Below are 23267 nucleotides of genomic sequence, written 5' to 3' on the forward strand. Positions count from 1 at the left end.
CAAAACATGAGCTACAAATCACGAGCTAAAAAGGTGAGCTACGCGAGCTACAAAACATGAGCAACAAAACAGGAGCGACAAAACATGAGCTATAAAACATGAGCTACAAATCACGAGCTAAAAATGTGAGCCGCAAATCACGAGCTACAAAACGCGAGCTAAAAACATGAGCTAAAAACATGAGATAAAAACATGAGCTACAAAACATGAGCTACAAAACATGAGCTACAAAATACGAGATAAAAACATGAGCTACAAAACATGAGCTACCAAACATGAGCTACCAAACATGAGCTACAAACATGAGCTAAAAACATGAGCTACAAAACACGAGACAAAACATGAACCACAAAACATGAGCTACAAATCACGAGCTAAAAACGTGAGCTACGCGAGCTACAAAACACAAGCTAAAAACACGAGCCAAAACATGAGCTACAAAACAGGAGCTAAAAACATGAGCTACAAAACATGAGCTACAAAACATGAGCTACAAAACATGAGCTACAAAACATGAGCTACAAAACATGAGCTACAAAACATGAGCTAAAAATATGAGCTACAAAACATGAGCTACAAAACAGGAGCTACAAAACATGAGCTACAAAACAGGAGCTACAAAACAGGAGCTACAAAACAGGAGCTACAAAACATGAGCTACAAAACATGAGCTACAAAACATGAGCTACAAAACATGAGCTACAAAACATGAGCTACAAAACACGAGACAAAACATGAACCACAAAACATGAGCTACAAATCACGAGCTAAAAACGTGAGCTACGCGAGCTACAAAACACAAGCTAAAAACACGAGCCAAAACATGAGCTACAAAACAGGAGCTAAAAACATGAGCTACAAAACATGAGCTACAAAACATGAGCTACAAAACATGAGCTACAAAACATGAGCTAAAAATATGAGCTACAAAACATGAGCTACAAAACAGGAGCTACAAAACAGGAGCTACAAAACAGGAGCTACAAAACATGAGCTACAAAACAGGAGCTACAAAACATGAGCTACAACACATGAGCCAAAAATATGAGCTACAAAACATGAGCTACAAAACATGAACTACAAAACATGAGCTACAAAACATGAGCTACAAAACATGAGCTACAAAACAGGAGCTACAAAACAGGAGCTACAAAACAGGAGCTACAAAACATGAGCTACAAAACATGAGCTACAAAACATGAGCTACAACACATGAGCCAAAAATATGAGCTACAAAACATGAGCTACAAAACATGAACTACAAAACATGAGCTACAAAACATGAGCTAAAAACATGAGCTAAAAACATGAGCTAAAAACATGAGCTAAAAACATGAGCTACAAAACATGAGCTACAAAACATGAGCTACAAAACATGAGCTACAAAACATGAGCTACAAATCACGAGCTAAAAATGTGAGCTGCAAATCACGAGCTACTAAACATGAGCTACTAAACATGAGCTACAAAACATGAGCTAAAAACGTGAACTACGCGAGCTACAAAACACAAGCTAAAAACACGAGCCAAAACAGGAGCTAAAAACATGAGCTACAAACATGAGCTACAAAACAGGAGCTACAAAACAGGAGCTAAAAACAGGAGCTACAAAACAGGAGCTACAAAACATGAGCTACAACACATGAGCCAAAACATGAGCTAAAAACATGAGCTCCAAAACATGTGCTCCAAAACATGAGCTCCAAAACATGAGCTACAAAACATGAGCTACAAAACATGAGCTACAAAACATGAGCTACCAAACATGAGCTACCAAACATGAGCTACTAAACATGAGCTACTAAACATGAGCTACTAAACATGAGCTACTAAACATGAGCTACTAAACATGAGCTACAAAACATGAGCTACAAAACATGAGCTACAAAACATGAGCTACAAAACATGAGCTACAAAACACGAGCTAAAAACAGGAGCAAAAAACATGAGCTACAAAACATGAGCTAAAAAACATGAGCTAAAAACATGAGCTACAAAACATGAGCTAAAAACAGGAGCAAAAAACATGAGCTACAAAACATGAGCTACAAAACATGAGCTACAAAACATGAGCTACAAAACATGAGCTACAAATCACGAGCTAAAAACGTGAGCTACGCGAGCTACAAAACGCAAGCTACAAAACATGAGCTACAAAACATGAGCTACAAAACATGAGCTACAAAACATGAGCTACAAAACATGAGCTACAAAACATGAGCTACAAAACATGAGCTACAAAACATGAGCTAAAAACATGAGCTACAAAACACGAGCCAAAACATGAGCTACAAATCACGAGCTACAAAACATGAGCTACAAAACATGAGATAAAAACATGAGCTACAAAACATGAGCTACAAAACATGAGCTACAAAACATGAGATAAAAACATGAGCTACAAAACATGAGCTACAAAACATGAGCTACAAAACATGAGCTACAAAACATGAGCTACAAAATACGAGATAAAAACATGAGCTACGCGAGCTACAAAACACAAGCTAAAAACACGAGCCAAAACATGAGCTACAAAACAGGAGCTAAAAACAGGAGCTAAAACCCGGGATCATAATGTGGGCCCTGTCCGGGATCATAATGTGGGCCCTGTCCTGGATCATAATGTGGGCCCTGTCCGGGATCATAATGTGGGCCCTGTCCGTGATCATAATGTGGGCCCTGTCCTGGATCATGTTCGGGTTCACAATGTGGGCCCTGTCCGGGATCACAATGTGGGCCCTGTCCGGGATCATAATGTGGGCCCTGTCCGGGATCATAATGTGGGCCCTGTCCGGGATCATAATGTGGGCCCTGTCCGGGATCATAATGTGGGCCCTGTCCGGGATCATAATGTGGGCCCTGTCCTGGATCATGTTCGGGTTCACAATGTGGGCCCTGTCCGGGATCATAATGTGGGCCCTGTCCGGGATCATAATGTGGGCCCTGTCCTGGATCATGTTCGGGTTCACAATGTGGGCCCTGTCCGGGATCATAATGTGGGCCCTGTCCGGGATCATACTGGTGGGCCCAGTCCTGGATCATAATGTAGGCCATGTCCTGGATCATAATGTGGGCCATGTCCTGGATCATAATGTGGGCCATGTCCTGGATCATAATGTGGGCCATGTCCTGGATCATAATGTAAGATAAGATAAGATATTCCTTTATTGTCCCACATGGGGAAATTTCATTGATGCAACGCAGGTAGATACAGAGGTAGATACAGAAGAAAAGAACAGATCATAACTGTCAGTAGAAGATCTCCTATAAACAAAAACTCCCATAGACAAAACCCAACAAGGGATGGAGGGGAAAAATAATAAAGATAAAAATACATAAATACATAAATACCATCGCATGTGATCACGACAGTAATTGCACATGAATATATGTCACGACGGCACATGGATTGCACATGGATTTCACAGTAATTGCACATGAATCACGACAGTAATTGCACATATAATGGAATTGCACATGGTTAGGTCAGTATTGCGAGTGTTCAGGACTAACAGTGTTTGTTATAAAGTCTGACAGCAGCAGGAAGGAAAGACCTAATGTGGGCCCAGTGTTGGATCAACTCTCCTCCTCTTCCTCTGGGTTCAGGTGGATTCATGTTTTTGTTTTATTTCCCTCGAGGACGATAATGGAAACGGTTAATTTCCTTCAAAATGTGTTCAGACCTGGTTCAGACCTGGTTCAGTCCTGGTTTAGTCCCGGTTTAGTCCTGGTTCTGTCCTGGTTTAGACCTGGTTTAGTCCTGGTTCTGTCCTGGTTTAGTCCTGGTTCTGTCCTGGTTTAGTCCTGGTTCAGACCTGGTTCAGTCCTGGTTTAGTCCCGGTTTAGTCCTGGTTCTGTCCTGGTTTAGACCTGGTTTAGTCCTGGTTCTGTCCTGGTTTAGTTCTGGTTCTGTCCTGGTTTAGTCCTGGTTTAGACCTGGTTTAGTCCTGGTTCTGTCCTGGTTTAGACCTGGTTTAGTCCTGGTTCTGTCCTGGTTTAGTCCTGGTTTAGACCTGGTTTAGTCCTGGTTTAGTCCTGGTTCTGTCCTGGTTTAGACCTGGTTTAGTCCTGGTTCTGTCCTGGTTTAGTCCTGGTTTAGTCCTGGTTCTGTCCTGGTTTAGTCCTGGTTCTGTCCTGGTTTAGTCCTGGTTTAGACCTGGTTTAGTCCTGGTTCTGTCCTGGTTTAGACCTGGTTTAGACCTGGTTTAGTCCTGGTTCTGTCCTGGTTTAGTCCTGGTTTAGACCTGGTTTAGACCTGGTTTAGTCCTGGTTTAGTCCTGGTTCTGTCCTGGTTTAGACCTGGTTTAGACCTGGTTTAGTCCTGGTTGTGTCCTGGTTTAGTCCTGGTTTAGACCTGGTTTAGTCCTGGTTTAGTCCATGTTTAGTCCTGGTTTAGTCCTGGTTTAGTCCTGGTTTAGTCCTGGTTTAGACCTGGTTCAGACCTGGTTCAGTCCTGGTTCAGTCCATGTTTAGTCCTGGTTTAGTCCTGGTTTAGTCCTGGTTTAGACCTGGTTTAGTCCTGGTTTAGTCCTGGTTTAGTCCTGGTTTAGTCCTGGTTTAGTCCTGGTTTAGACCTGGTTCAGACCTGGTTTAGTCCTGGTTCTGTCCTGGTTCAGACCTGGTTCAGACCTGGTTTAGTCCTGGTTTAGTCCTGGTTCAGACCTGGTTCAGACCTGGTTCAGACCTGGTTTAGTCCTGGTTCTGTCCTGGTTCAGACCTGGTTCAGACCTGGTTTAGTCCTGGTTTAGTCCTGGTTCAGACCTGGTTCAGACCTGGTTCAGTCCTGGTTCAGTCCTGGTTTAGTCCTGGTTTAGTCCTGGTTCTGTCCTGGTTCAGTCCTGGTTTAGTCCTGGTTTAGTCCTGGTTTAGTCCTGGTTTAGTCCTGGTTCTGTCCTGGTTATTTCCTGGTTCAGACCTGGTTTAGTCCTGGTTTAGTCCTGGTTTAGTCCTGGTTCTGTCCTGGTTCAGACCTGGTTCAGACCTGGTTTAGTCCTGGTTTAGTCCTGGTTCAGACCTGGTTCAGACCTGGTTTAGTCCTGGTTTAGTCCTGGTTCTGTCCTGGTTCAGTCCTGGTTTAGTCCTGGTTTAGTCCTGGTTTAGTCCTGGTTTAGTCCTGGTTCTGTCCTGGTTTAGACCTGGTTCAGTCCTGGTTCAGTCCTGGTTTAGTTCTGGTTTAGTCCTGGTTCAGTCCTGGTTTAGACCTGGTTTAGTTCTGGTTTAGTCCTGGTTCAGTCCTGGTTCAGACCTGGTTTAGTCCTGGTTTAGTCCTGGTTCTGTCCTGGTTCAGTCCTGGTTTAGTCCTGGTTTAGTCCTGGTTTAGTCCTGGTTTAGTCCTGGTTCTGTCCTGGTTCTGTCCTGGTTCTGTCCTGGTTCAGTCCTGGTTCAGTCCTGGTTCAGTCCTGGTTTAGTTCTGGTTTAGTCCTGGTTCAGTCCTGGTTTAGACCTGGTTTAGTTCTGGTTTAGTCCTGGTTCAGTCCTGGTTCAGTCCTGGTTTAGTCCTGGTTCAGTCCTGGTTCAGTCCTGGTTTAGTCCTGGTTTAGTCCTGGTTTAGTCCTGGTTTAGTCCTGGTTCTGTCCTGGTTCAGACCTGGTTCAGACCTGGTTTAGTCCTGGTTTAGTCCTGGTTCAGACCTGGTTCAGACCTGGTTTAGTCCTGGTTTAGTCCTGGTTCTGTCCTGGTTCAGTCCTGGTTTAGTCCTGGTTTAGTCCTGGTTCTGTCCTGGTTCTGTCCTGGTTCTGTCCTGGTTCAGTCCTGGTTCAGTCCTGGTTCAGTCCTGGTTTAGTTCTGGTTTAGTCCTGGTTCAGTCCTGGTTTAGACCTGGTTTAGTTCTGGTTTAGTCCTGGTTCAGTCCTGGTTCAGTCCTGGTTTAGTCCTGGTTCAGTCCTGGTTCAGTCCTGGTTTAGTCCTGGTTTAGTCCTGGTTCTGTCCTGGTTCAGTCCTGGTTTAGTTCTGGTTTAGTCCTGGTTCAGTCCTGGTTTAGTCCTGGTTCAGTCCTGGTTCAGTCCTGGTTCAGTCCTGGTTTAGTTCTGGTTTAGTCCTGGTTTAGTCCTGGTTTAGACCTGGTTCTGTCCTGGTTCTTCCTGTTCATTGTTTGTCTTTTCCTTCCTACAAATGTTTATGGTAGAAACATTTCCTTCATAATCGCACTTGTCTTTTGTGTGTGTCAGATGCCAATAACTTTTTAGGTCCTGTTTTAGTGGACTGACCTTCTCTCCTTCTCTCATCTCTCAGCCGGGGCCCCTGATGTCGGCGGCTCACACCCAGAGCGAGGCCCCTGAGTCGGGCTGGAGCCTGGAGGCCCTGGGTCTGTCCCAGAAGGAGCTGGTCCTGGCTGAGGCTCTGCAGATGGAGTATGACGCTCTGTCCAGGATCAAACAGGACCGGGGCCAGGACCAGGACTGGAGCCAGGACCGGGGCCAGGACCGGGGCCAGGACCAGGACTGGAGCCAGGACCGGGGCCAGGACCGGGGCCAGGACCGGAGCCAGGACCGGAGCCAGGACCGGGGCCAGGACCGGGACCAGGACCGGGACCAGGACCGGGGCCAGGACCGGAGCCAGAACCGGAGCCAGGACCCGCCCAGAATCTGCCCCCCCGCCCCGCCTCAGGACCCGCCCAGAATCTGCCCCCCCGCCCCGCCTCAGGACCCGCCCAAAATCTGCCCCCCCGCCCCGCCTCAGGACCAGACCAGGACCAAAACCACGGTCCAGTCCATCGAGAGGCCGAGACCCACAGCGTCCAAAGCCTTCACCACAAACCTCTGCGGTAAAATCATTTTAAAGCTCAGAACCTCCACAATTTGTTTTACAGTCCAAACAATCATCATCGTTTTAGCATCTTTAGCATCTTTATCAGAAGCTAATAGAGCCTGGGTCAAAGGTCAGGGGTTACAAATAGGGCACGACCAATATGGATCTTTTTGTTGGTAACGTTAAGGGACTTGCAAATGTCGATGACGATTAATTGTCCAAGTTTGACCTAGTTTTATTGTGTCTATAGAGCGACCACATTCACGTGGTTACACACATTACACATTAGTTTGTCCTTTTTTAAATGATTTTCCTAGTTCTAACCGAACAATCAGAGGAATCAGATTACTCTCAACTGACCCTAACCCTAATCTGACTACTCCTGAAATCAGATCATGATCAGGGTTTTGCTTGTGAACGTAGCCACAGTTACATGTTGTTTTGTAATGTCCCCGGTGCAGGCGTTCTGTCTGGATCAGACCCGGCTCTGGACCTTCCTGGGGGCTCTAAGCCGACTCCGACCCCAGCTCGAGTGCCTCCTCCTGGGGTGAGCGCTCCCAGAGAGCCCCTGTACATCCTGGAGGCTCTGGAGCTCTGCAAACCCACAGACTCTCAGACCAAATGCTTCCAGAGTTTCCCTGACAATGCTCCACCCGCCGTGCCGCCCCGACTGCCCATCGGCCCCACACAGCTGCCCTCAGAGCCCCCCTGCAGGGCCCCCGCACAGCTGCCCTCAGAGCCCCCCTGCAGGGCCCCACCCCGCGACGTCAACCTGTTCACACCCGACACTGACCATTCCAAAGTCGAGGTGAGCGACGTCACACTTCACAAACACGAGGCACGTTTCCACTGGTTCATTCTTGAAGTGTCTGTAGTCTCTGGATCCAAAGTGGCCCCTGAGAGGTTCTGGCTCCCAAAGCGTCTGGCTCTTGGGCTCCAGGTGGACTTTAGCTCAGGGGGAGGAGCTTCACAGCGCAGCCAGATGATTGGACGAGAGAGAGAACACAGACTCAGGCCAAAACAAGAGGCAAAAAGCAGAGAAACACAAAAGAATCATTTGTCTCCAAACTCTGACTTGATCTCGTGCTAAAGCGCCGTGTTTCCACTGATGCTAACGACTATGTGGAGCCTTAGCAACACAAAGCTAGCGTAGCACGTTAGCAACACAAAGCTAGCTCAGCACGTTAGCAACAATAGGCTTACGTGCATTTTCTATTGAAGAGAAGGTTTTGAACGTTATATGAAAAGTTGGACTGTTTCTTTCTTTCAGCCCAAAGTCGACCCAGACTTCGATAACATCAACCAATCACTGCTCAGACTGAACAAGACCCCGCCCCCCAGGCCGCGCATGGACCAACCGGGAAAGCCCGTGGCCCGCAGTAAGACGCTCCCACCTCAAGTCCCGCCCAGAACCTACCTGCCGACGGTGAAGACCAATCGGAACCAGCGCAGAGTGTCAGCTGACCCGGTGCGTGTCCAGAACAGCTTCAGACCTGAGGGTCACCTGTAGTCCCTGGTCTGACCCTGGTCTGATCCTGGTGTGACCCTGGTCCGTCCCTGGTCTGACCCTGGTGTGACCCCTGTGTGACCCCTGGTCTCTCCTCAGGTTCCCATTGGCTCTCGCAGCAGTGGTTTTGGGTATGAACTGTTCCAGGTGTCGGAGGAGAAAGACGAGGAAGTGGCTGCGTTCTGCCACATGCTCAACGTGTGAGTAACAAGGATACTGATACTGATACTGATACTGATACTGATACTACTGATACTACTGATACTGATACTGATACTGATACTACTGATACTGATACTGATACTACTGATACTACTGATACTACTGATACTGATACTACTGATACTGATACTACTGATACTACTGATACTACTGATACTACTGATACTGATACTACTGATACTACTGATACTACTGATACTACTGATACTGATACTACTGATACTACTGATACTACTGATACTACTGATACTGATACTACTACTGATACTGATACTGATACTACTGATACTGATACTACTGATACTGATACTATTACTGATAGTACTGATACTGATGCTACTGATACTACTGATACTGATGATACTGATACTACTGATACTGATACTACTACTGATACTGATACTACTACTGATACTGATACTACTACTGATACTATTACTGATACTACTGATACTGATACTACTGATACTGATACTACTGATACTGATACTACTGATACTGATACTACTGATACTGATACTACTACTGATACTGATACTACTGATACTACTGATACTACTGATACTGATACTACTGATACTACTGATACTACTGATACTGATACTACTGATACTACTGATACTGATACTAGTGATACTGATACTACTGATACTACTACTGATACTGATACTGATACTACTACTGATACTATTACTGATACTACTGATACTGATACTACTGATACTACTGATACTGATACTACTGATACTACTGATACTGATACTAGTGATACTGATACTACTGATACTACTACTGATACTGATACTGATACTACTGCTGATACTGATACTGATACTACTGATACTGATACTACTGATACTGATACTATTACTGATAGTACTGATACTGATGCTACTGATACTACTGATACTGATGATACTGATACTACTGATACTGATACTACTACTGATACTGATACTACTACTGATACTATTACTGATACTACTGATACTGATACTACTGATACTGATACTACTGATACTGATACTACTGATACTGATACTACTACTGATACTGATACTACTGATACTACTGATACTACTGATACTGATACTACTGATACTACTGATACTACTGATACTACTGATACTGATACTACTGATACTACTGATACTGATACTAGTGATACTGATACTACTGATACTACTACTGATACTGATACTGATACTACTACTGATACTATTACTGATACTACTGATACTGATACTACTGATACTACTGATACTACTGATACTGATACTACTGATACTACTGATACTACTGATACTGATACTACTGATACTACTGATACTGATACTAGTGATACTGATACTACTGATACTACTACTGATACTGATACTACTGCTGATACTGATACTACTACTGATACTATTACTGATACTACTGATACTGATACTACTGATACTACTGATACTGATACTACTGATACTACTGATACTGATACTACTGATACTGATACTGATACTACTGATACTGATGATACTGATACTACTGATACTGATACTACTACTGATATTGATACTACTACTGATACTATTACTGATACTACTGATACTACTGATACTACTGATACTGATACTAGTGATACTGATACTACTGATACTGATACTACTGATATTGATACTACTACTGATACTATTACTGATACTACTGATACTACTGATACTACTGATACTACTGATACTGATACTACTGATACTGATACTACTGATACTATTACTGATACTACTGATACTATTACTGATACTACTGATACTACTGATACTACTGATACTGATACTACTGATACTGATACTGATGATACTGATACTACTGATACTGATACTACTACTGATACTACTACTGATACTATTACTGATACTACTGATACTGATACTACTGATACTGATACTACTGATACTACTGATACTGATACTACTGATACTACTGATACTGATACTACTGATACTGATCCTGACGGCGTCCTGGCTCTAGAGTCATGTGACCCAGAGTTAAGCAGACTTCAGCTCCAGTGTTTTGAATCCTCATGTTGTGTTTGGTTCCAGGCTGCGCTCGGCTTTCCCGCACTCGGACTCGGTCTCAAACCCGGGCTTCGTGTGGTCTCCGTGCCTGAGTCCGGACCTGATCCAGGGTCTGGGGGTCTCGGTCCGGGTCTGTGTGAGCTGTGACTGGGTCCGAGAACCGCTGGCCTTCACCTGCGACGGTGAGAGATGCAGTACCACTAAACACCAAAGTCCATCTTCTTCTTCTTCTTCCTCTTCTCCGGGGCCGGGTCACGGGAGCAGCAGTTTAAGCAGGAACTCCCAGACTTCCCTCTCCCCAGACACTTCTTCCAACTCCTCCGGGGGGATCCCGAGGCGTTCCCAGGCCAGCCGAGAGACATAGTCCCTCCAGCGTGTCCTGGGTCTTCCACGGGGCCTCTTCCTGGTGGGACATACCCAGGAGGAGCAGCGGCTCTACTCCGAGCTCCTCTTGTGTGGCCGAGCTCCTCCCCCTATCTCTAAGAGAGTGCCCAGCCACCCGGCAGAGGAAACTCATTTCGACCACTTGTATCCGCAATCTTGTCCTTCGGGTCATTACCCAAAGCTCATGACCATAGGTGAGGTCAGAACGTAGAGTGACCAGTAAATCGAGAGCTTTGTCTTTCAACTCCTTCACTCACTCGTGAACAAGACCCCGAGATACTTGAACTCCTCCACTTGGGGCAAGGACCCCCCACCCTCCGACCCCTGACCACACCCACACCCTCCGACACCTAGAAATTCTGTCCATAAAAACTATGAACAGAAGCGGTGACAAAGCGCAGCCCTGAGGAGTCCCTCACTGGGAACAGGTCTGACTTACTGCAGTGACCACAGCTCCTGCTCCTGTCAGACAGGGACCGGACAGCCCTGAGCAAAGGGCCCCGGACCCCGTACTCCCGGAGCACCCCCCAAAGGACACCCCGAGGGACACGGTCCAAAGCCTTCTCCAGGTCCACAAAGCACATGTGACTGTGCAAACTCCCATGAACCCTTGCGCCCCCTGGTGGAGAGTCTAGAGCTGTTCCAGTGTTGCACCACCAGGACCTAAACCTGCTCCTCCTGAATCTGAGGTTCTATGGGTCAGATTCTCCTCCAGGACCTGGAATAGACCTTATGGGAGGCTGAGGAGTGTGATCCCTCTGTAGGTGGGACACACCCTCTGGTCCCTCTTCTTGAACAGAGGGACCACCACCCCGGTCTGCCAGTCCAGAGACACTGTCCCCGACCACCACGTCCTGTTACAGAGACGTGTCAGAGACAGTCCTACAACATCTTTAGGTCCTCAGGATCTCATCCCGGAGCCACTGAGGAGCCACTGAGGAGCCACCGAGGAGCCACCGAGGAGCCACCGAGGAGCCACTGAGGAGCCACCGAGGAGCCACTGAGGAGCCACCGAGGAGCCACAGAGGAGCCACTGAGGAGCCACAGAGGAGTTTGACAACAACCTCAGTGACTTCAGCTTGGGTGATGGACGAGTCGCCTCTGAGTCCTCGGTCTCTGCTTCCTCTTCAGAAGACGTGACAGTGGGATTAAGGAGGCCCTCAGAGTCCTTCCACCGTCCGACCACATCCTCAGTCGAGGTCAGAGGTCAGAGGTCAGCAGGTCTCCACCTGCACCGTAAACGGTGTTGGTGAAGCACTGCTTCCTCCTCCTGAGGCGCCGGACGGTTTGCCAGAATTTCTTTGGTGCCGACTGATAGTCCTCCTCCATGGCCTCCCCAAACTCCTCCCCAAACTCCTCCCCAAACTCCTCCCAGGCCCTGGTTTGTCCCCCTGCACAGCACGAGCTGCGCCCGCTTGGCCTGATACCTGTCAATGACCTCAGGAGACCTAAAGCCAGAGTGGCCTGATAGACCTCCTTCTTCAGCCTGACGACATCCCTCACTTCCGGTGTCCACCACCGGGTTCGGGGGTTCGGGAGTTGCCGCCGCGACAGGCACCGGAGACCATGTGACCACAGCTCTGAGCAGCCGCAGGGTTCAGAATAAGCGGTATTGCAAAATGCGACGCAATTTCTCTCAAATGCGATGCATTCGTCAGAAAAAAGTGTTTTTGTATCGCAGCTTTTGCGATACAAAAATGTGTGTTCAATTGTATCACCAAAGCGCCTAAAAGTACTGATCATTCGGCAATCGATCGTCAATAACGGCCTGACACATGTGGGACGCTGTGTTGTCATGACGAGTCCCACTGCTGTCTCAGAGCTCGAGTCTGAAAGTGGGAGGAGCCACGTGAAAGTTTGCGTCACAGATTCAGACTTCCGAGGTCAATAGCTCCTAAACACAAAAGTCTTTGCAGATCATTCACAGCCAAAATACTCATATTTACACTGCAGTGACACAACCTCGTTTTTAACAATCAGATGCGTATTTTGGGCGCAGCGAATTACATGGATCCGAATGTGCAGCCGGAGCCGAGAGGAGAGTACTTGGGGACCGTCATCAAGTAGAAAAACTAAAAATGGAATGGAATGTCAAATAGAGCGGTACAATTTGAATAACATAAAATACACCATGATGGACGCCACAGCAACCTTTATTTTTCCAAGTGTAATGACAATTAATATGTAAATGAGACTCCTGCAAATAGTCATCTGATTGATGATGATATGGAAGAAAGTTGTAAATAAGGCCATCTGACTTTGTGTTGATTAATTTGTTAACTTTTTAATTTAATTAACAATTAATTTTATTTGCAAGTTTTATTTAAAGATTTTTTTTTTTAAAAGTGTTTAAAAGTTAATTTGTTAAGAGTTTTCTTTAATATAATGTTTACAAATACATTTAAATAAATGATCGTGTTATATCAATGGAAAATATTGATTGTTAGTCACTTTCGTGTTTTGCTATGCAATTATGAAATTGCTATACAAATTTAGAAAAATTAACGGATTGTTTAGCAGCTGCTGCACAAGTGAAAATCCTTAATCTGAGCCCTGAGCCGCATCAACAATGGAGGCGGAGAACATGGTCCACTCAGACTCAATGTCCCCAGCGTCCCCCGGGACATGGGAGAAGCTCTCCTGGAGGTGTGAGGTGAAGACCCTCCTGACAGAGCCTCCACAAGACGTTCCCAACAGACTCCCACAATGCACTTGGGTCTGCCAAGTCTGTCCGGCTTCCTCCTCCACCAGTGGATCCAACTCACCACCAGGTGGTGCTCTACAGCTCCGCCCCTTTTCACCCGAGTGTCCAAGACACGCGCCTGAAGGTCAGAGGTCAGAGGACACGACAACAAAGTGGATCATTGACCTCCTGTGTCCTGGTGTCATGTGACCTGATGGACCTTGTGCTTGAACATGGTGTTCGTTCTGGGGCGATGAGAGGGTCAAACCGGGTCTAAACCGGGTCTAAACCTGATCTTTCTCCATCTCCTCAGGCTCCTCCACTGTGGACCTTCTGATCTATCAGACGCTGTGTTACACTCAGGACCAGGAGGATCTGGACGTGGACCAGTTTCTGCTGAAGGTCTGCGGCCTCGACGAGTACCTGCCCAAGTACGGCCTACGGGAGGGCATCTGACACACACAGGGAGGGCATCTGACACACACAGGGAGGGCATCTGAGTCAAAGGGAGGATTCAGGACCGTGTCTCTTGTTTCAGTTCTCAGACTCTGGCGGCGCTGGAGTTCGTGCAGCAGTGTCTGAAGTTCGACTGGGACGTGCGATTACGCCTCGTCAGAAGAGCCCACATCAACACCGAGCTGCGCCGAACCGTACTGACCGTTTCAAGTCTCTCCAGCCATTTGCCCCCTCCCCATGCCCCTCCCCCTGCCCCTCCCCCTGCCCCTCCCCCTGCTCCTCCCCCTGCCCCTCCCACCTAATATCCCGCTTGTGTTCTTCTTTTCCAGAAGGAAGACGATGACACGTCGTCCTCCATGAACCACGGCATTCTGCTGCAGGAGCGACCCATCAAGCAGACTGTGACCAGGTGGGGGCGCTGTTTCCTGTCAAGTCACACAGCACCGTATTATTCCAGACTCCGCCCAGTTTAAATGATTGAATGTGAGATGATGTGTTTGTGTGACAGAGAAGCGCTGACGCTGCTGCTGGACACTTTCCACAACGAGGCCGAGTGTTTCCTGCTCCATGAGGTCAAAACCACCGGGTCACGTGACTTTATTTCAGACAAACCTCGTCCTCTTAAATGCGGTGAAATAAAATGCTGAAACTTTAGAAAATGAGGAACAGAAAGTGTTAATCAGACGCTGATGTTTTGTCTGATAAATGTGCTGAATGTGGTGGATGTGATGTTTCTGTGAAAGCGAAGCTCCTCGAGCTCCTGCTCTCACACACCACACGTCCAATGTTAGATTATTATTAGAATTTAGAGCTAGTTTGTTTCATTTGGTGACGAACACAGGAATCTATATTTACCACTGTATTTGAAAAGTGTCTTACCTTGTTTAAGAATGTTTAAATGTCCTGGTTTAGTTCTTGTTTAGTCCTGGTTTAGACCTGGTTTGTGTCCCTCAGGTGGAGCTTCCTCTTCACGTGGAGCGTCTGGTTCAGTCGGTCAAAGCTCTGTGCAGTTCTTTAGCTTCCATCGAGACGCCTGAAGTCACAGCTGCCCTGAACCTGCTGCCGGCCTGTCCCTGCCGCGTGTCGCCTAAAGTGACCAAGGTAAGTCTCAACTCTACAGTCCCAGACCGGTTCCTGGTCCTGGTTCCTGGTCCTGGTTCCTGGTCCTGGTTCTGGTCCTGGTCCCTAAATCCTCCTGATACTTTAAAAGCTAAAGCTAGTGTGTGTGTGAGGGGCGTGGCTAAAGCTAGTGTGTGTGAGGGGGTCGTGGCTAAAGCTAGTGTGTGTGAGGGGGTCGTGGCTAAAGCTAGTGTGTGTGTGAGGGGCGTGGCTAAAGCTAGTGTGTGTGAGGGGCGTGGCTAAAGCTAGTGTGTGTGAGGGGCGTGGCTAAAGCTAGTGTGTGTGAGGGGCGTGGCTAAAGCTAGTGTGTGTGAGGGGCGTGGCTAAAGCTAGTGTGTGTGAGGGGCGTGGCTAAAGCTAGTGTGTGTGAGGGGCGTGGCTAAAGCTAGTGTGTGTGAGGGAAGTGGCTAAAGCTAGTGTGTGTGAGGGAAGTGGCTAAAGCTAGTGTGTGTGAGGGAAGTGGCTAAAGCTAGTGTGTGTGAGGGGCGTGGCTAAAGCTAGTGTGTGTGAGGGAAGTGGCTAAAGCTAGTGTGTGTGAGGGGCGTGGCTAAAGCTAGTGCGTGTGAGGGAAGTGGCTAAAGCTAGTGCGTGTGAGGGACGTGGCTAATGCTAGTGCGTGTGAGGGGCGTGGCTAAAGCTTGTGCGTGTGAGGGGCGTGGCTAAAGCTAGTGTGTGTGAGGGACGTGGCTAAAGCTAGTGCGTCTGAGGGGCGTGGCTAAAGCTAGTGTGTGTGAGGGGGTCGTGGCTAAAGCTAGTGTGTGTGAGGGGGTCGTGGCTAAAGCTAGTGTGTGTGTGAGGGGCGTGGCTAAAGCTAGTGTGTGTGAGGGGCGTGGCTAAAGCTAGTGTGTGTGAGGGGCGTGGCTAAAGCTAGTGTGTGTGAGGGGCGTGGCTAAAGCTAGTGTGTGTGAGGGGCGTGGCTAAAGCTAGTGTGTGTGAGGGGCGTGGCTAAAGCTAGTGTGTGTGAGGGGCGTGGCTAAAGCTAGTGTGTGTGAGGGGCGTGGCTAAAGCTAGTGTGTGTGAGGGGCGTGGCTAAAGCTAGTGTGTGTGAGGGAAGTGGCTAAAGCTAGTGTGTGTGAGGGAAGTGGCTAAAGCTAGTGTGTGTGAGGGGCGTGGCTAAAGCTAGTGTGTGTGAGGGAAGTGGCTAAAGCTAGTGTGTGTGAGGGGCGTGGCTAAAGCTAGTGCGTGTGAGGGAAGTGGCTAAAGCTAGTGCGTGTGAGGGACGTGGCTAATGCTAGTGCGTGTGAGGGGCGTGGCTAAAGCTTGTGCGTGTGAGGGGCGTGGCTAAAGCTAGTGTGTGTGAGGGACGTGGCTAAAGCTAGTGTGTGTGAGGGACGTGGCTAAAGCTAGTGCGTCTGAGGGGCGTGGCTAAAGCTAGTGCGTTTGAGGGGCGTGGCTAAAGCTAGTGCGTGTGAGGGGCGTGGCTAAAGCTAGTGCGTGTGAGGTGCGTGGCTAAAGCTAGTGCGTGTGAGGGGCGTGGCTAAAGCTAGTGTGTGTGAGGGGCATAAAGTATTGAATATGATAATTTATTGTGATCGTTTACACTGTGTCCGGCCTGATGAAGCACGGCTCCTTCTAACGTCATTGTTCATGCTTTCCAGGATGCTTCTGCTCTGGTCCTGAGAGAGAACCGAGGTGAGATGTTCACCAGAGTGTGCGAATGCCCTCATGCAACTCTGGGTGAAAGAACGTTTGCAGAAAATAATAATACACTGTGTTTATCTCATAATGTTTGGACCAATCTGAATCACACAGATGTAAACAGCTGAGCAGCTAATGTTAGCCTCGTTTGATGTTCCTCTCTCGTCTCAGATATGGTGGTGGAGAAAGTCACGGCGGGCGTCTTGGACCTGGTGCATTTGTACTGCAGCACGTTTAATGCAAACTTCCAGCCGAGCGCTCACAGTCTGACCTCCACCGCCACCGTGCAGGAGGCGGGGCTTGTGTCCACGCTGCTCTCCTTCAACGTGTACGCCGCCCACCGAGTCCCCATCACCTGGGCCGCCAGGTAAACCCCGCCCACCGAGTCCCCATCACCTGGGCCGCCAGGTAAACCCCGCCCGCAGAGTCCCCATCATCTGGGCCGCCGGGTAAACCCCGCCCGCAGAGTCCCCATCATCTGGGCCGCCGGGTAAACCCCGCCCACAAAGTCCCCATCTCCTGGGCCGCCAGTTAAACCCCGCCCAAAGATTCCCCATCACTTGGGCCGCCAGGTAAACCCCGCCCACCGAATCCCCATCATCTGGGCCGCCAGGTAAACCCCGCCCACCGAGTCCCCATCATCTGGGCCGCCAGGTAAACCCCACCCACAGAGTCCCTATCACCTGGGCCCCCAGGTAAACCCCGCCCACAGAGTCCCCATCACCTGGGCCGCCAGGTAAACCCAGCCCACAGAGTCCCCATCACCTGGGCCGCCAGGTAAACCCAGCCCACAGAGTCCCCATCACCTGGGCCGCCAGTTAAACCCCGCCCAAAGAGTCCCCATCACCTGGGCCGCCAGGTAAACCCCGCCCACAGAGTCCCCATCACCTGGGCCGCCAGGTAAACCCCGCCCACAGAGTCCCTATCACCTGGGCCTCCAGGTAAACCCCGCCCACAGAGTCCCTATCACCTGGGCCTCCAGGTAAACCCCGCCCACAGAGTCCCCATCACCTGGGCCTCCAGGTAAACCCTGCCCACAGAGTCCCCATCACCTGGGCCTCCAGGTAAACCCTGCCCACAGAGTCCCCATCACCTGGGCCTCCAGGTAAACCCCGCCCACAGAGTCCCTATCACCTGGGCCTCCAGGTAAACCCTGCCCACAGAGTCCCCATCACCTGGGCCTCCAGGTAAACCCCGCCCACAGAGTCCCTATCACCTGGGCCTCCAGGTAAACCCTGCCCACAGAGTCCCCATCACCTGGGCCTCCAGGTAAACCCCGCCCACAGAGTCCCTATCACCTGGGCCTCCAGGTAAACCCTGCCCACAGAGTCCCTATCACCTGGGCCTCCAGGTAAACCCCGCCCACAGAGTCCCCATCACCTGGGCCTCCAGGTAAACCCCGCCCACAGAGTCCCTATCACCTGGGCCGCCAGGTAAACCCTGCCCACAGAGTCCCCATCACCTGGGCCGCCAGGTAAACCCTGCCCACAGAGTCCCCATCACCTGGGCCTCCAGGTAAACCCCGCCCACAGAGTCCCTATCACCTGGGCCTCCAGGTAAACCCTGCCCACAGAGTCCCCATCACCTGGGCCTCCAGGTAAACCCTGCCCACAGAGTCCCTATCACCTGGGCCTCCAGGTAAACCCTGCCCACAGAGTCCCCATCACCTGGGCCTCCAGGTAAACCCCGCCCACAGAGTCCCTATCACCTGGGCCTCCAGGTAAACCCTGCCCACAGAGTCCCCATCACCTGGGCCTCCAGGTAAACCCTGCCCACAGAGTCCCTATCACCTGGGTTAGAACAGTGTTTTTGAGGTTAAAACAGACAAAAAGTGAGTTTTGATCCTGAAGAGCCCAAGAACTCAACCAAGTCTGACTAAAGTCTGGAGCAAGATTCAAACCACAAACTTTCAAATTAGAAGATGAACCGTTGTCACTGGTGACCTCTGACCCTGCTGGTGACCTCTGACCCTGCTGGTCACTAGATCTACGGTGTCTTTGTTTGTCTCTTTAAATGTGTCTGTTTGTGTTCCAGTTACGAGGGCTTCTTCCTGTCCTGTTCACTGACACACGGAGGAGCAGAGCTGTGCGCGCCTCAACACACCTCCAAACAGGGCGTGTCCAAATACCTGTTCCACCTGGTCACATGGGACCACAGGTAACTGCGCCCCCCCCCCCCCGAGTCCAACTGTTGGTCCTGGTCCTGGTCCTGGTCCTGGTCCTTGTCCTGGTCCTGGTCCTGGTCCTGGTCCTGGTCCTTGTCCTGGTCCTTGTCCTGGTCCTTGTCCTGGTCCTTGTCCTGGTCCGATTCTGGTCCGGTCCTGGTCCTGGGTTAACCCGGTCTCTTCTTCTTCAGGGTTTGTTTCCCGGTGCAGATAACCCAGCTTCCTCGTGAGTCGGTGCTGACAGTGACACTCTTTGCCAGTGCTCTGCCGCCCCCTGGAGGAGCCGAGGAGAAGAGCAGAGTGAAGCGCAGTGTGGAGGCTCTGGGCTGGGTCTGCATGCCCCTGTTCAACTTCAGACAGTGAGTGTTTAGTCCTGGTTTAGTCCTGGTCTAGACCTGGTTTAGTCCTGGTTTAGTCCTGGTTTAGTCCTGGTTTAGTCCTGGTTTAGACCTGGTTTAGGCCTGGTTTAGGCCTGCTTTAGTTATGCTTTAGACCTGGTTTAGGCCTGGTTTAGTCCTGGTTTAGGCCTGGTTTAGACCTGGTTTAGACCTGGTTTAGACCTGGTTTAGGCCTGCTTTAGTTATGCTTTAGACCTGGTCTAGACCTGGTTTAGTCCTGGTTTAGTCCTGGTTTAGTCCTGGTTTAGTCCTGGTTTAGTCCTGGTTTAGACCTGGTTTAGACCTGGTTTAGGCCTGCTTTAGTTATGCTTTAGACCTGGTTTAGGCCTGGTTTAGGCCTGGTTTAGTCCTGGTTTAGTCCTGGTTTAGTCCTGGTTTAGACCTGGTTTAGACCTGGTTTAGGCCTGCTTTAGTTATGGTTTAGACCTGGTTTAGACCTGGTTTAGGCCTGGTTTAGGCCTACTTTAGTTATGCTTTAGATCTGGTTTAGGCCTGGTTTAGTCCTGGTTTAGGCCTGGTTTAGTCCTGGTTTAGTCCTGGTTTAGTCCTGGTTTAGACCTGGTTTAGACCTGGTTTAGACCTGGTTTAGGCCTGGTTTAGTCCTGGTTTAGACCTGGTTTAGACCTGGTTTAGACCTGGTTTAGTCCTGGTTTAGGCCTGCTTTAGACCTGGTTTAGACCTGGTTTAGTCCTGGTTTAGACCTGGTTTAGACCTGGTTTAGACCTGGTTTAGGCCTGGTTTAGTCCTGGTTTAGACCTGGTTTAGACCTGGTTTAGACCTGGTTTAGGCCTGCTTTAGGCCTGCTTTAGTCCTGCTTTCGACCTGGTTTAGGCCGGGTTTAGGCCTGGTTTAGACCTGGTTTAGACCTGGTTTAGTCCTGGTTTAGACCTGGTTTAGACCTGGTTTAGACCTGGTTTAGGCCTGGTTTAGTCCTGGTTTAGACCTGGTTTAGACCTGGTTTAGACCTGGTTTAGTCCTGGTTTAGGCCTGCTTTAGACCTGGTTTAGACCTGGTTTAGTCCTGGTTTAGACCTGGTTTAGACCTGGTTTAGACCTGGTTTAGGCCTGCTTTAGTCCTGCTTTCGACCTGGTTTAGGCCGGGTTTAGGCCTGGTTTAGACCTGGTTTAGACCTGGTTTAGTCCTGGTTTAGACCTGGTTTAGACCTGGTTTAGACCTGGTTTAGGCCTGGTTTAGTCCTGGTTTAGACCTGGTTTAGACCTGGTTTAGACCTGGTTTAGTCCTGGTTTAGGCCTGCTTTAGACCTGGTTTAGACCTGGTTTAGTCCTGGTTTAGACCTGGTTTAGACCTGGTTTAGACCTGGTTTAGGCCTGGTTTAGTCCTGGTTTAGACCTGGTTTAGACCTGGTTTAGACCTGGTTTAGGCCTGCTTTAGGCCTGCTTTAGTCCTGCTTTCGACCTGGTTTAGGCCGGGTTTAGGCCTGGTTTAGTCCTAACTTGTTTCTCTTGTTGAAGCGTCCTGACGTGTGGGCGTAAACTGCTCGGTCTTTGGCCCTCGAGCTCTGGATCCAGCGCTCGCTCCAGCTGCCCAAACTTCAGCCAACCAGACAGTGTCATTCTGCAGGTAACAGCAGAGGTCAAGAGGTCAAGAGGTCAGGGTCATGGTTCATGGGTCATGGATCATATCCCTCATAAGACCTCTGACAAACATTTTAAGGTGGACTGCTTGTGCGTTTAAGGTGGACTGCTTGTGCGTTTAAGGTGGACTGTTTGTGTGTTTAAGGTGGACTGTTTGTGTATTTAAGGTGGACTGCTTGTGCGTTTAAGGTGGACTGTTTGTGTGTTTAAGGTGGACTGTTTGTGTATTTAAGGTGGACTGTTTGTGCGTTTAAGGTGGACTGCTTGTGCATTTAAGGTGGACTGTTTGTGTGTTTAAGGTGGACTGTTTGTTTATTTAAGGTGGACTGTGTGTGCGTTTAAGGTGGACTGTTTGTGTATTTAAGGTGGACTGCTTGTGCGTTTAAGGTGGACTGTGTGTGCGTTTAAGGTGGACTGTTTGTGTATTTAAGGTGGACTGTTTGTGCGTTTAAGGTGGACTGCTTGTGCATTTAAGGTGGACTGTTTGTGTGTTTAAGGTGGACTGTTTGTTTATTTAAGGTGGACTGTGTGTGCGTTTAAGGTGGACTGTTTGTGTATTTAAGGTGGACTGCTTGTGCGTTTAAGGTGGACTGTTTGTGTGTTTAAGGTGGACTGTTTGTGTATTTAAGGTGGACTGTTTGTGCGTTTAAGGTGGACTGCTTGTGCATTTAAGGTGGACTGTTTGTGTGTTTAAGGTGGACTGTTTGTTTATTTAAGGTGGACTGTTTGTGCATTTAAGGTGGACTGTTTGTGTATTTAAGGTGGACTGTTTGTGCGTTTAAGGTGGACTGTTTGTGTATTTAAGGTGGACTGTTTGTGCGTTTAAGGTGGACTGCTTGTGCATTTAAGGTGGACTGTTTGTGTATTTAAGGTGGACTGTGTATTTAAGGTGGACTGTTTGTGCGTTTAAGGTGGACTGTTTGTGTATTTAAGGTGGACTGTTTGTGCGTTTAAGGTGGACTGTTTGTGTATTTAAGGTGGACTGTTTGTGCGTTTAAGGTGGACTGTTTGTGTATTTAAGGTGGACTGTTTGTGCGTTTAAGGTGGACTGTTTGTGTATTTAAGGTGGACTGTTTGTGCGTTTAAGGTGGACTGTTTGTGTATTTAAGGTGGACTGTTTGTGTATTTAAGGTGGACAGTTTGTGCGTTTAAGGTGGACTGTTTGTGTATTTAAGGTGGACTGTTTGTGCGTTTGAGGTGGACTGTTTGTGTATTTAAGGTGGACTGTTTGTGTATTTAAGGTGGACTGTTTGTGCGTTTAAGGTGGACTGTTTGTGCGTTTAAGGTGGACTGTTTGTGCATTTAAGGTGGACTGTTTGTGTATTTAAGGTGGACTGTTTGTGTATTTAAGGTGGACTGTTTGTGCGTTTAAGGTGGACTGTTTGTGTATTTAAGGTGGACTGTTTGTGTATTTAAGGTGGACTGTTTGTGTATTTAAGGTGGACTTCCCGACGTCTGCGTTCGAGGTTCACTTCTCGACTCCGCCTCCTGCAGAGTTCTGTCCTCAGTACGACTTCGCCCGCCTGGACTCAGTGACACAGATCCAACTGCAGGACGTACTGCACAAGAAGGCCGCTTTCTGGTACAAATACTACAAATACTACAAATACTACTAATACTACAAATACTACAAGTACTACAAGTGCTTTTGCTGTTGGCGCTGCAGAGTTGTAGTACCACGTTGGTTGTGTTTCAGGCTGACGGCGGAGGACAAGCGTCTGCTGTGGGAGAAGCGCTCCTTCTGCCAGGCTCAGAGTGCAGCGCTGCCTCTGGTCCTGAGCAGCGCCCCCTGCTGGCAGTGGACCGTTCTGCCTGAGATCTACGGCCTCCTGAGGCAGTGGGCGTGTCTGGGGCCCCTGGACGCTCTGGGACTGCTGCACGCTCAGTAAGAACACCGTCTGTTCTTCATGTGGTTCAAGGCGTCGTGGTTCTTCTGGAGCTCTGGTTCTTCTCAAGCTCTGGTTCTTCTGGAGCCTGGATTCAGAGCTTGTGTTTGTGGTTTGTCTTTGCTCGTGTCAGATTCCCAGACCAGGAGCTGAGGAGGACGGCCGTGCAGTGGATGGACTCCATCTCAGACGCAGAGCTGCTCGACTTCCTCCCACAGCTCGTTCAGGTGAGGAGCTCTTTGAGTCCTGGTCCTGGTCCTGGTCCTGGTCCTGGTCCTGGTCCTGACCCTGGTCTGTGTCTGGTTGAACCTTCAGGCGCTGAAGTACGAGTGTTACCTGGACAGTTCTCTGGTGCGGTTTCTTCTGAGGAGAGGAATCAAAGACGTGCGCATCGCTCACCACCTTTTC

The 23267-nt window shown here is 48.9% G+C and overlaps 1 protein-coding gene across 1 annotated transcript in view; it reads left to right on the top strand.

Moving 5' to 3' along the window:
- pik3c2b (phosphatidylinositol-4-phosphate 3-kinase, catalytic subunit type 2 beta) overlaps positions 1-23267 on the top strand; it is a 52457-nt gene that overhangs the window by 14164 nt on the left and 15026 nt on the right. The window contains exons 2-20 of the mRNA XM_072440100.1: positions 6232-6763; positions 7209-7555; positions 8018-8215; positions 8354-8454; positions 10561-10718; positions 13917-14034; positions 14142-14253; positions 14389-14468; positions 14568-14631; positions 15014-15160; positions 16777-16810; positions 16988-17183; positions 18851-18973; positions 19172-19339; positions 20851-20959; positions 22413-22555; positions 22670-22858; positions 22993-23086; positions 23175-23267. The exon at positions 23175-23267 is cut by the window's right edge and continues 2 nt beyond it. Of these exons, the coding sequence (XP_072296201.1) occupies positions 6244-6763; positions 7209-7555; positions 8018-8215; positions 8354-8454; positions 10561-10718; positions 13917-14034; positions 14142-14253; positions 14389-14468; positions 14568-14631; positions 15014-15160; positions 16777-16810; positions 16988-17183; positions 18851-18973; positions 19172-19339; positions 20851-20959; positions 22413-22555; positions 22670-22858; positions 22993-23086; positions 23175-23267 (2994 nt within the window). The 5' untranslated portion in view covers positions 6232-6243. The remainder of the gene's footprint in view (positions 1-6231; positions 6764-7208; positions 7556-8017; positions 8216-8353; positions 8455-10560; positions 10719-13916; positions 14035-14141; positions 14254-14388; positions 14469-14567; positions 14632-15013; positions 15161-16776; positions 16811-16987; positions 17184-18850; positions 18974-19171; positions 19340-20850; positions 20960-22412; positions 22556-22669; positions 22859-22992; positions 23087-23174) is intronic.

The sequence above is a fragment of the Eucyclogobius newberryi genome, unplaced genomic scaffold (assembly GCF_026437365.1).
Source record: "Eucyclogobius newberryi isolate DKJ021-1_F unplaced genomic scaffold, fEucNew1.0.hap1 SCAF_11, whole genome shotgun sequence".
Taxonomy (NCBI): domain Eukaryota; kingdom Metazoa; phylum Chordata; class Actinopteri; order Gobiiformes; family Gobiidae; genus Eucyclogobius; species Eucyclogobius newberryi.